Source organism: Heptranchias perlo, chromosome 25, assembly GCF_035084215.1.
Source record: "Heptranchias perlo isolate sHepPer1 chromosome 25, sHepPer1.hap1, whole genome shotgun sequence".
Lineage (NCBI taxonomy): Eukaryota > Metazoa > Chordata > Chondrichthyes > Hexanchiformes > Hexanchidae > Heptranchias > Heptranchias perlo.
Window position 1 is genome coordinate 26,657,204 of NC_090349.1, and position 14,291 is coordinate 26,671,494.

At 38.1% G+C, this 14,291-nt stretch overlaps 1 protein-coding gene across 1 annotated transcript; it reads right to left on the reverse strand.

Moving 5' to 3' along the window:
- Nucleotides 1-1,360: 1,360 nt before the first annotated feature.
- On the reverse strand, nt 1,361-10,141 carry arpc3 (actin related protein 2/3 complex, subunit 3). The gene is made up of 7 exons (XM_068005830.1): nt 10,033-10,141; nt 9,497-9,596; nt 8,060-8,136; nt 7,234-7,302; nt 6,658-6,784; nt 5,723-5,817; nt 1,361-2,642 (listed from the first exon to the last, which is right to left on the reverse strand). Exons 1-7 carry the CDS (start codon nt 10,036-10,038, stop codon nt 2,580-2,582), a joined length of 537 nt encoding a protein of 178 aa, XP_067861931.1. The 5' UTR covers nt 10,039-10,141; the 3' UTR covers nt 1,361-2,579.
- Nucleotides 10,142-14,291: the final 4,150 nt, after the last annotated feature.

The window sequence follows — 14,291 nt, forward strand, 5'->3', positions numbered from 1 at the left end:
ACAGATTGAATAATTGTGGCCAGAGCTTCCCATTAGGGCCCAGTGACTTTTCCACCTGGATTTTGCTCTTTTTACAACCAATTTCTTTAGTAGTTATCTGTAACAATTGTTCCATCTCCTTCTCTAGTATACCTATATTCTCAGTTCTACCACCATTTGTAAAAACTGATGCAAAATGTTTAACATCTATCTCTACCATATCTTCATTCTACACAATTACTCACTCCTTCATCCCTGAGCCTTTTCATGTGGAGATTTTATCAAAACTGGAAACATGCATCCCCTTAAAAGAACTGACCAAACTAGAGGGGAAGGGTAACAACGGGTAAGAGTCAAGATGTATTAGAGTACTACTGTTAATTAAAATCAGCTGATTAGTGATATAAAAGATCTCAGGATATGAAAAGGTGAGTAAGACAGCTTCAAAGTAGAATAGGTAAACTACTGTAATTTTGTGTACATAAAACACACTAATACTGAGTGTATTGGTATCACCAGGCAAACTAAACCATTACAGGTCAGAAAGACTAGACATTACCTTCTTAAAAAGCACCTGCCAAATTATAGTGATGGTTTCTATCTAATCATGATTTTATTCATTTCTTGGCATCCAGCTTTTTAAAAAATGCACAAACTTACAGGAAAATGTAGGTCCCATGGGGAATTACTCCCAGATCATACTGGAAACTTGTCTGGGAGAATTGCAGGCTCAAAACCAAGTCATACCAATCTGAGGCATATTAGATTTGATCATCAACAATTTCAGTGAACTCTTGTGCATCCCTTCTCCCCCCCCCCCCCCTCCCCCCCACTGTTGGCAACAGTGCCTTTAGCTACGTAGGTCCCGCTGTCTGGAATTCCCCCCTTAAGCCCCTCCACCTCCTCCGTTAAGAGCCTCAAAGTCCACCTCTTTGACCAAGCTTTTGGTCACCTCTCCTTTGTCTTGTTTTCCTTACACCAAAGGAAGCACCTTGGCACATTTTCTACATCAAAAGTGCTACATAAATGCAAGTTGTTCGTTTTAATCCTTTACCTAGTAGAAGGAATAAGATATTTTCTGACCTCCTGGCTAGTTATGCTTACTGTGTTACTCTAATACAGAGTGTACATTTAGTTCTTAAGTCTTAAAGTAAAAATTACAAAACCAGCACCTTTTTCTATTTTTTTTTAAAAACAGAACATTTACATGCAGCAAACCTATTGACAATTATCAAGTGTAAGTGACTAAAGTGACTATTATTCTGAACACTCATGTACATGTAACCTTATGAAATTTCTCATAATGGATTTCTGGATAATGAGAAATAAAGCTTTTGTTGCAATGACTGCTGTACATGTAAACATTTACTGTGCCAGACTCTTCAGTATACACGTGTACTTTTATTATTCTGTTGGGCAGCTTCTTTCCAACTTAAAGTTTGGGACCCTATGAATGGTTTAATAGATACTAAAGATAGCTGCTATATCCTACATATGAAAATGCATGGTTCAAACGAGGCATGCACAGCATTCTAACAGCGGAAAAACCTGAGCTGAAACAAATATAGATTCAGCAAATGTAATTTCTGGGACTGAGCATTATAACATCTTCAACATATTGTATTCTCACAACTTCATTTTTCTGGTTAACTGATCAATAGAGTCTTACAAAACTTTGGCAACGTTCTATAGCATACAGCTGTTTATAATGCAATATTACTGTAGCACAGCAGTTAAGACTTATTAATATGAATGTATTCAATTCTTTATACCACTAATTAAATCAGGGATTTAGAGTTGTTAATGTTATTTACATTTTGAAGTATTAAAATGATGCTTATTTGAAAATTCTGGAAGTCTGTCAGCAACTGCCATTTCATGAATGATTTCGAATCAGGCTCATTTGATTTCCAATATTTTTATTTGTGCTTTTTCTTAAGGAAAAGAATGGAGATCAGTTTTTACCAAAATACATAATGCTGGCTAAATCCCTGTTAAAGCCTTGGTAATCAAAAATCAATTAACTATTTTGGTTCCATACAGTTTAGAAAATGTGTTATAAACAGCAGAAAAATGAATCTTGTTATATAAACTACAATTACTTACATGTGGTAGTATTCAGATACCAGTTACAGAAAAGAAATACCAACACTTTTTTTTAAAACATACTAATACGGTTGTGCAAGCAACATCAGATGATTATGTATCTTTTATTTGACCCATAACATGCAATGTGATGAGAGAGTAGTAACAGAGTCGGAGTTTAGCTTTGAAATATCATGACCAGCAGGCTTACTTTGTGTAACTTCTGTACTGAACACCATTTAGGCACCACCAAATAGTGAACATATTTATAAGCACCAGCCAATAAACAATTGCATAAGTAGAAGCTTTCAAGTAAATGATACTGTACCAAGCATTGTTAATTTTCTTCACTTTAAAAAAAAACTCTTCAGAATGGCTCTGTACTTTTATTATATCCAAACCCAGTATAAAATCATACAAACAAGGCTAAAACTTTGTACATCTTGCTGCACAACATGTCTGTATGATGTTTCTCATTTGTTGCACATATCATTTGTAATATTTCTGTGATGATATTAATGTCCTGGTGCTGACAGGCTCTTGTTCATGAACTGCTTCTTTATAAAGCATGTCCACCACTAGAAAGAAAAAACAGTATATTATGAAGAAGCTTTGAAGTGCTGCTCTGTCTAGTTTAAATCATAGCACCTGCAACCATGGACAATATATCTTGGGCCCAAGGTGGGGGGGTGCAGGGAGAGAATATTTTCTCTCCTTGCAAGACCTTTTTTTTAAAGCTAGAAATCTAGGCCACACATTCTTCCAAAGAGGATAGTTTAAGCCACAGACATCTTCATTATTGCATTAATGACCTTCTTAAAATTGGAAAGAGAGATATAACGAACGAGAAGATGGACTAGGTCAATTTTCTCACCTGAGATGAAACATCTATTATGTAACAGCCCAGCTGAGAAGAAATTATTTCTTACAGTACATTGCAATTATTTTTGATTCTTCACCTTAAATTAACACTTGTCCCTAAATTGGTCCTTCAGTTGGGAGAAGAAAACAATCCATCAGCTCCTTATCCACTAAGATCCATACTTAAATGAAGTAGGAAGAGATTCCCTGCTCTCTGGCAGGATTTATATCCCTCAGCCAACCCAGTCAAGAGCAGCAAACTTCAACCCACAGAAAAGCTGGAAGATGAATGTGGCAAAACTGATTTGAATTCCAGTCTCATTGTGAGCTCGCTATTCCACTTTTGATCAATACAAAGCTAATTTAAAAAAAATATTTGCACAAGTCTTTAAAAAGTTTCAATATTATGATTTGCAGCAAAATTCAGAAACATTTTAGGCAATCTTCATTAATAAGCATGGTTACTGCTTCAACATTTAGACTGTATAACATCAATCACCACTAGAAGGTCCCAGGTTCAATCCTTGGTGCTCTGTTTTGCTGATCTCAGTACTGTAATTAGCTTTGGTTGGGATAGAGGCAGGGAAGGAAAAAAAAGACATCTGCTTGAAGAATGTGCAGACATTAGAAAGGGTAAGAGCAAGCTTCGGATGACACCCTCAAATAACCTACTGACATTCACCGTCAAGGCTCACACCGAAGTAATGGACCCTTTGGAGAGATAGAAGTAACTACTATGTGGAACTGTACCAACAGCAAGGTATGCCTTTATAAGGTGATGGCAGAAAATTGACAAACTTGAAAACGTGGACTGGATAGTACAGTAGATATTGGAATATTGCAGACAACTAACTTTCCTTGAATAAATATATATAAAATATAAATAAAGTGACTATGTTTAAAAATGTTGCAAGACAGTAGCAACGGGACTGAGTGGCAATCAGTTAACACACTTCCCTTTAACCCAAGTGATCCTCCAGCCAAGGATTATAAAATGAAAGTATATCATTTGTAAGGGTATTACATGAAATGGAATAAGTTTGGCAAGTCTCAACCAATTTCCGACACATGCGTGTCCACAGAATGAAAAGGCCAATCTCATTTTTTTCAAAAATCCATAAGACAGCTGGAAATAGAAAAATTCAGTGATGCAGTAGGTGTTGCTCTTTTGAGGTTTAAGGTTAAGTCCCATTGATAATGGCAGAATAGAAAGCACCCTGCATCTTATTAGCCATGTTATTCCCAAAAATGGTATAACATGATCAGCACAAAATACACCAAATAAATCTTATAAATATTAGGACCACTAACAAAATATTTCTGAATGATATACTGAAGGTGTCAAACTTTCCAAACAAAATCATTTAACATTAGAGACAGAAATAGAACACTTTCAAAAATCTCAAACAGTTCATAATCATATCATAGTAGGTACAGCACAGGAGGAGGCCATTCAGCCCATCATGCCTGTGCCAGCTCTTTGCTCGAGCGATCCAATTAGTCCCAATCCCCTGCTCTTTCCCCATAGCCCTGTAAATTTTTTTCCCTTCAAATATTTATCCAATTCTCTTTTGAAAGTTACTATTGAATCTGCTTCCACCACCCTTTCAGACAGTGCATTCCAGATGTTTCCTCACGTCGCCTCTGGCTCTTTTGCCGATCACCTTAAATCTGTGTCCTCTGGTTACCGACCCTTCTGCCCCTGGAAACAGTTTCTCCTTATTTACTCTATCAAAACCTTTCATGACTTTGAACACCTCTATCAAATCTCCCCTTAACCTTCTCTGTTCTAAGGAGAACAACCTCAGCTAAGATATACTTAGTAATATCTTAAAGTAATATAAAAACAAATTATTTGCCCCAAATTTCCCAATGGTTCTTTTGAAACACTTCACTGCATGGTTAACATTTTTGACTGACACAACCACTTTCAGAAAGAACAGCCTTCAGCTTAGTTTGAGTACTGCATGTATTTAGGAAGCAGATGTCTCCTGTTAAAAATAAGTCACCAAATCACCAGAGAAATCATTTACCATAACATCACACAGTAGCTATACAAAAAAAATTCAAAGCAAATCGACAAATGCCTTTCAAATAAAAGCTGGAACAGACATAGGTTGTTCAACTTAATGAACAGCTGCTGAGAGGGCAAGTGGAGCTATATCATGTACAGAGTTTGGTAGTTATTTTTCTATGGTTATGTCTTCTATATTATTCATAGAGGCATATTTGAAAGAAGTAGGTGCTTATAAACTAGTCTGAATTTGAGAAGCACAGCAATATTATTGGATGACACATTCCTACACTATGATCCAGTCTAAAACTATCTTGCCCTGATATTAAATTGCTTTCCGCCATCGGTGGGCATCACAGGACGTGGTTTGTCTCAACAATGAGAATGAAATCACTATATAATACTCGTATGCACTTTTAGTTGATTGGACCACCTGTTTTATTTTAGTGGTGCCCTCCTCCCAGGAGAGCATGTAGAGATTTTTGTCCCGAGTCACTCCACTGGCCCAAACAAAATAGAGCTCTATTATATTAACATAGTAATGTCCAGGCAGGAAAAAACCATTAGTCCATCTAGCCTACTCTTACAAATCTCCCATCAGTTTTCTTCTGGATTCTGGAACTCAGTCCTGTATCCCTTTCCCAATAGGATTCCATCCAGTCCTTTTTTTAAAAAAAAACAGCATCTGTGGTTAAACTTTGTGTGAGCGTTAATTTACTGTTTTAATCTTTTTGTGAGAAGCAACTTTAAACGACAGTCCTATTTTAAAGTCACACTGCTTACCTTGCTGGGTTTGTCAGTCTGTTGATCAAACACCTTATCACAGAGTCTCAGTCCAGTCTCTTGCCTGATCTGCTGCAAATAACCCCTCATCATCTCTGAAAAGGTAACCAGAATTTATAGGATTATGAACAATCAATTCTTGGTACATACATTATAAATGATATCCTGCTGCCAAATCTCAATTTGCAATTTGATAATTAGACATCTCACCTTCGTTCAAGCCAAAGCAATTAAAATTCATGAGTCCTCCACAGTTAGAAGCAAAGGGTTTGTTTTATGCAAAATTCAGTTACATGCAAGGACATACATTAAATTCACAAAATATATGCTCAGAATTATATTTAGTGGAAAAAGAGTGGCATCGCATACTAGACCACCAGCGTACGCACCATGAAATGGCGAGGCATAGGTTTAATTCCCCCCACCCCACCAATAACACTGAGCTCCCAATCTCAAGTCACACAATTGCATGGTGATAGTGAGCAGAGATAAAATGTCCCCAAAGGACAGAATGAAAAATTACAGCAAGAGTTGTTACAAGCCCCACTCCGACATCCCAGCAGCCAGTTTCAGATCATCTCCGGCAGAGGCCTAAATGCAGATAGGGCACTTTTTTCTCAACCAGAGATAGTGCACGACATCAAGTGACCAACGTGAAGAGGAGAAAGAGAGAAATTAAAGAAACAATCTTACTCTCAAACAAAAATCTAATTTTGAATTTGAATGTCTTGAATATTTGGGAATCATAATGTAGAACTAAACTATAATTAGCATAAAATGTTACTTGTGACAGAGGCATAATATATTCATTCCGCAAATTCGTTTTTTTAAAAATAAAAATACCTCAAGACGTTAAAGTACTCTGACTAAACATATTATATACGTTTAAAAAATATTGCAACTTTAATCATTTTAAAAATGCTGCTTCTTCATACCATCTTCCTGCTTGTGTCCAGGCTTTGCATACATGGCATTGAGAGGAAAGCCTGGCTCTCCAGGAATTGGAAAGTTAGTTATTCCCAAGGTGTACATTTCCTTCTCACCTTGATTTTTGGAGTTGCACTATGTAAAATAAAAAAAATAAAAAATGTAAAAAAAAGATCACTTGCATCCTAAAATAATCCAGAAGCAATTAAGGGATGAAGTACATCACACAATTTTACTAAACATAGAAAACTGTCCAGTAGCTTCACAACTCACTATGTGAGAAACAGCAGTAATAACCTTATTGGCAAAGAGCTCCTGGGTTTCTTCTATTTTTCTGCTACATTTGTAATAGTTTTTTGAGCAAACACCGAATGGAACAGCAATATTCTAACCACCATTCTGCCTGACTGAAACCACTTCCTGACTCCAACTATGAGGCAGTACTCGGATCACACACACATCTGCAAAGTGGAACCATCTCAAGTGGCACGGCAGAATCCTGGAGCTAGACTGCCTGCTAACCCCTACAGCTGACAAGAGCAGGGCAAAAAAAAAAGTTAAAGTGTGTGAACATTTTTCCTTACCTTTTGTAATTTTTTAAGGCACTCAGTGATGTAGAGGGTGATATAAATCAAGGTTCTGTCAGCTTCATTCTGCAATAAAAATTGTTTAGTTGAACATACTGGTATGCAGCATTAAAATGTACAGTACTGCAGGCAAACCTTTAGAAATTCCCTTTGGAACATAAGCAGCAGCATCTAGTAGTACACGTTAAAAGGGAAGTCTCAATATCTGTACTCATTTTGAGGACAGTATTTAAGATCAAGTGTAGTAATGTCTGCTAGACAAACCCCTAGATGATTTATCAGCACTCAAAATTTGAACAAAAAAATTAAATAAGATTTTTTGTAACAGTTTTATTTTTAAAAGGGATAATTGAGGGAGAAATGTATAACAAATTACTAGCTTCACAGTATTATGGTTTTATATCTTTTTACTTAATAGACTTGTTACCTGTGTTTCTTTTTGAAAAGTGCTTTTTTTCCCTTATTCTTGATCCCCATACACTAGAGGGCAGGCAGAGAAGCTGCTCCAAGCTCTGCACCAATGTAACTCTCTGATCAACTAACAGGATGTGCACAAGAATGGCCCAGGGTGATTCTCCCTCTGATCTTCCTACTCCTTGGGACATCTGGTTGGCTCCTCCCCGGGACATCTGGTTGGCTCCTCCCCATAGTGGTATGACTGATATCAGGAACTCACCACGAATAACAGCAGGTGCAAACCCATATCCCACTATTTTGTGCCTAAGTGATCTGACTCTGTGTTATGCTTTCTGTGATATGACACATTCTCTAGTTTTTTTTAAAAAATCTTCAAAATTGACAAAATCAAAGACCAAAAACTTACCTTTATTTCATAGTTTTTGAAGAAAACATTTGCCTTAAAAAAGTAGATTGCTTCATCAATGATATCAGTGTCTTTGGCTGGAAGAGAAAATTATTGGTACTCCAATAGTCAAATTGCATACTTAAATCCTTAAAACACAGTAACTAAATAACATTCCCTATTTTGTCACCCACCCCCGCCTCCCCAATCAGGAGTTACACGATCAGACAAGGAAGACATTTCACCAGCCAATTAACTCCCTCTTCTATAGGCGACCTGGTCTAGACGGGAAAAGTTTGTCCACTTAAAGAATGCTCAATGTGAACAGATCACATGAAACTGGGATTCGTAGTCTGGTCTGAACTGCCCCTAAACAAATTGACATTTTTCTTGTGCTATTAACTGCTGAAAACTGCAATTTTAGCACATATTACATTTGATTGGGAATGTGAAACAACAGTCTCCATAGAGGCAGAGGCTGATACTGGCACTCCTTGGTTGACCACCAGGTGACTTGAGTGGTACAAAAATAGATCCCTCTCAAACTAGTTTAATCCCCCAGACATAACCACAGATAGTAAACTCATCTTCCTAGTGAAGTTAAAAAGTAAAATTCACTAGTAATTTAATTTTCCCTAACCACCATTCTCTCTGCCCAGGAGGAAGATAGGTAAGCAACCTACTTCCAGACCTCTGCTAATATCACTCTTGAAAATAGCTACTAGGTCTGAGAGTGTGAGAAAAGGCAACTTGTCTTAAAAATTACTAACTTTTGACTTCAGCATCTTTCCCAATTCACTCTGGGAGATAGCTGTGTTGTACTAGAGTTATTGAATGAAAATTAGCATTTAACAACTCTAGCGCAGTGTTGTCCAATACATTAGCCACTAGCCACACAAGTTAATTGGGAATCCAAATGCAGCTAATTGCATTTCCGGTTAGTGACTAAAAAATGAGTACTAAACACTGTCATTGGGCATGTGATGTCAATACTCATTCACACAGTAGATGCATGTGTACTTTAAACGTTTTGTGTTTGTTGGTAAAATGACAAGACGAAAAGCAGTGTGGGAGTGTTTTTTGATCGTTCTTTTACTACTTTGGTTACTGAAAGGTGGTAGATATGTTAAGTAAATATACCAATGTGAAGTACATTTACCTGTATTGTGTGCAAGGTGTTTTCTACTAAAATCAGTGCATATGGCTAAAACAGTGTTGCTGTGGCAACTCATCAATTTCTATTGGACTACACTGCTCTAGTGTAGCACATCAATGTATAAGCCAACGCACATCACTTAGCTCCCTTGCACCAAGATTTTCTTGAAAAATCATTCTGCAATCGTCAACTATGGTTTAAATTACAAAAATAACATTTATGCTACCTTCCTTATACACAGCAATATAAATGGATACAAGCTTTGTATATATTATTTATCAAAAATAAATCTCTAAACTTACTTTCTTTGGGAGCTGGTCCTTTAAATTGGGTCCTAAGTGGCAATAATGCCATGTTTCCAATCAGTTTTACATCAGTGTCCATCAGGGTTGAATGATAAGCCTAAGGAAAAGAAATAAATCACAATCAGAAATACTCTCCCTTTCTATTATTCAGCTTCAACTTGAATGCATATGTTAAAAATATTCCCAGATTAAACTTGGAGATGTTTTTCTTTGTAGATGGGTATGGTCAGCAGTTTCAGACCACAACTTCCAGTAAGATAAATGCAGGAATATCAACCATTGTAGTGCTCAAATCATTCATTTAAGGGGACTAAACGCGAGTCGATATATTTCGCTTTAAATACATTTTTTGGGCGTAAAACACGATTTTTTAACCTTGCTTAGGCCTTACTGGCCTACTTCCTTATCTCTCACATCCATTTTATCATTTCTTTTACAGTACTCTGCCACGAATTAACATCCATTCAGCGCGAGTAAAAAAAAACCGCTTCGACATTCAAAGGTGTTTTTAAATATCATTCGAAAAAACTTACCGGCATTTTAGAAACTGCAACCGAGCAAGCTCTGGGGTTAGTCTGAGTGTAGGTCTAGGTCTGCCAACTGTCAGCACTTCCGCCTGTCCCACCCTGTCAGCCGCGAGCACGGCGCGACGTCAGCGGGAGCGAGCACGGCGCGACGTCAGCGGGAGCGAGCACGGCGCGACGTCGCTCCCACGTGACACGAGCGGGGGCAGGACAAACGGTTGTGTTTTTGAAAGGTCTGTAGCTATGGTTTCAGTATAATACCTGGGGCTGCCTCTGTTACTGCATATAAAGTGCAGGAATGTAACTGGCTTGCTACAACTTGTCACAGCACCCCTAAGCTTGGGAGAGAAGAAAGTCTGCCGCCTGACCAGTGACCTGTGCTGGAACATGGAGGACAAGATTGTGTTTAGCTGGATGCCGCCATGGTTGAATAAACTGCAGCCGCTTGCTTCTGCATGCATGCATGCCAACCTTAAAAACTAGTTAAAGCTGACCAACGGCTTCATAAAAGATGGCACAGACCAGAAAAAGCTCACAACTCCTTCACAGCACTGAGTAAAAGCCCATAACATGTGAAAGCAAGTAATTGCACTGAAAATGCGTTGAGACAGACTTGTAATTTAAGGTGTGTAGATACACCACGTAAATATCACAGTACGTACATGAAACCTGAAAAGGGATACAAGTATTTAAGGCATCAGATTTGTTTTCTACAGGAGTTTGTGGGGCTTGTCTCCCAAAAAAATCTAGATTTTTGACTTTTTAGTTAATGTATTTTCCAGTATTTTGGAACATAGGAATTGCGAGCTACAAAGACCACGGTCCATCTAGTTCATCTACTAGCCGCATGATATAATAATGGAGTTTTGACTAATCGTGGTAATCTCTATCAATTAGTCTGCAACAGACCCAGACATGAGGAGAGGAAAACCCCCAGTGGTACAAAGCTTTGAGAACCATAGGTCCAAAGTCACCTGTCCCTCCCAAGCATGCTACACTTACCATATGTCATGTCTCAAATTACTCATACTGTATCACAAAATATTATTTTCTGACAGAAATCTATTTAATTTGCATTTGAATGAATCAACACAATCTGCTTCTGTTGTCTCCCCTGGGAGCCAGTTCCACAGATTGACCACTCGCTCACTGAAATATTGTTTCCGCAGATTCATTTTGAATTTATACCCCTTCAAACACAGGCTGAGTCCTCTGGTTCCACTGTTCTGGGCTAGGTGAAACAGCTTGTCATAGTCGGTTCTGATGAAGGGTCATCGACCTGAAATATTAGCTTTGTTTCTTTCTTCAGATGCTGCCTGACTTGCTGAGTATGTCCAGCATTTTCTGTTTTTATTTGTCATAGTCTACATTAGTTGTCCCTTTAGAAACCTGAAAACAGCAATCATATCACCTCGCAACCTTTTTTCCAGTGAGAACATGCCAAATTTACATAATCATTTATTATAATCCAATCCCTCCACCCCCTCAATTATTACAGTTGCCCTCTTCTGTATCCTTTCAATAGCTCCAATATCCTTTTTGTACTGCGGCAACCAGAACTGTACACAGTATTCTAAGTGTGGTAGCACCAATGATTTATAAAGTGGCAGGATGACCTCAATATTTTGGCTCAATATTGTCCTTTTAATACAGCCCAATATCTGATTTGCTTTACTCACTGCCACTGAGCATTGTTGCTATAGCTTCAATTTATTATCAATCAGGACCCCCAGATCTTTTTCATTTTTCATACACATTTTATTTCCATTTAAGTAATAGTCCTTTTGTGGATTTTGTGTCCTCACGTGAAGCACTTTGCATTTCTCTACATTGAATTTCATCTGCCCCATGTCTACCAAATTTCCAAAGTATATTTAAATCCTCCTGTAGCTTATCCTATCTATAGCTCTGCAGTCTATCACCTTAATTCACTTTGTATGATCTGAAAATTTAGCCACCATGCTTAAGATATTAAAAGAGAGGTCCCCAAACAGTCCCCTGTGGGTCCCCACTGGTAACATTCTCCCAGGCTGATGACAATCCCTATACCATCACCCTCTGGGTTCTATCAGTTAGCCAATTAGGTATCCATTATAAAATAGTTCCACTGTTTCCTGCTTTCTTTGTTTTCAGTTACAGTCTTTCCAGAGGAGCTGTATCAAAAGCCTTACTGAAATCCAAGTACACCACATCCACTGCTTTACCCCTTATCAAACTCCTTTATCACCCTCAAAGAAAAACACTAAAATGGCAATCCATATTGGCTATCTTCTGATTATTTCTATACAGATGCTCCATAATCTTATCTTTAATAAGGGTTTCTATAACTTTACCCAAAATGGACAACAAACTCACTGGTCTGTAGTTTCCAAGGTCACTTGTGCTACATTTTTAAAAATCAGAAATAACATCTGCCCTCCTCCAGTATTCAGTGATTTCTAGAAGATTTGTTCCAGAGTTCCTGCAATTTCCTCCATTAATTCCTTAAGGATCCACAGATGCATCTTATCCAGCCCCTGAAATTTATTTACCTTAAGTTTGCACAGCTGTTCAGCAACCATGCTGGTAGTAATGTGAATAGTGTCACAACTTACCTGTACAACACCCTCTAGTTCCTTTTCCAGATCAAATAAGTTACCTGTCTTTTCCTTGGTAAAAAATGAGACCATCTGCTACTTGGTAAAAATGGAGGCAAATGACTTAATTTAGCATTTTTGCAGCCTTTGTAGCATCAGTTGCCATACCATCACCTGGTCCCACTTTCAGTGGCCCCACTGCACCCTGACTAAAAAAAATTATTATCCTTCACTTCTCTTACCATATTCAATTTGAAATTTTTCCTTGCCATCCTGGTGCCTTTTTTACACTTCTGGCATGTGTTTTGGTATTGAATCTGCCTTATTTCTGTGTCATTTTCCTTCATGGCTTTAAATGGCTTTTTTCTGAGCTGTTTGGTAGTCCTGTTCAACCAGGCAGGATTGCCTTTAAGCTTAGTGCCTTTGCTTTGCATGGTCCATTACATTTAGAATCACCTCCGTGGTTCCTCCACTCCCCTAGCCATAGTCATACCTGCTAGGCTCACTCTGACGAGCTTCTCAAGCACATAAAGTTGGTCCTCTTAAAAAAATTGACAATTTTGTTTGGGGTTTTATAACCTCTCCAATCCTTGTAATGAAAAACTTCAGTTACGTGGATAGACTGGAGAAGCTGGGGTTGTTCTCCTTAGAGCAGAGAAGGTTGAGAAGAGATTTGATAGAGGTATTTAAAATCACGAAAGGTCTAGACAGAGTAGATAGAGAGAAACTGTTCACATTGGCAGAAGGGTCAAGAACCAGAGGACACAGGTTTAAGGCGATTGGGAAAAGAACCAAAGGCGACATGAGGAAAAACTTTTTTTTAAAAACAGCGAGTGGTTAAGATCTGGAATGCACTGCCTGAGGGTGCACTGGAGGCGGATTCAATTGTGGCTTTCAAATGGGAATTGGATAAGTACTTGAAGGAAAAAATTTGCAGGGCTACGGGGAAAGGGCGGGGGAGTGGGACTAGCTGGATTGCTGTTGCAGAGAGCTGCACGGACTCGACGGGCCAAATGGCCTTCCCCTCTATGATAAATGTGATCACATACTTAAAGCTTCACCCACCTTGGAAATCTGATCATCCCTGTTACATAATCAAATCAAAAATGTTTTCTCCCCTTGGCTCAATTACAAACTTAGTAATAAAACAGTCTTCCATTAACTTTGGAAATCCCTCATTGTCCCCTCAATTTTTCATAAGTTAAAATCTCCAACTAGTATAGTTGGTCCCTTAATAGTCACCTTCCTTATCTCATCCTACAGTTCCAGATCAAGACTTTTATCCTAGCGTGGGGGTCTATGGCATGCCCCCAGTAATAATACCTCTGTTACCATCTATTAATTCTACTCAGTGATTGTGTCAGCCCATTCCTTTTTTATATCCTCTCTCACTTGTGCCTCAATACTGGAGTTTATATAAACTACCACACCACCTCCTTTTCTTCCAATACAGTCTCTTCTAAATAATTTACATCCTTCCAAATATGTATCCCATTGATTGGAATCATTCCAGCATGTCTCTGTGATAATGATGCCCTATCACCCACGGCAATACTATCCAGGTCACACCACTTATTTGTCACACTTCTTGCATTAATACAAGCACAGCTCCATTGCTTTTTAATCTTTCCCACTTACTTTATTAACATTTTTACTTTGTTTTTTCCCCCACCTTTGGAATTATACTTATTA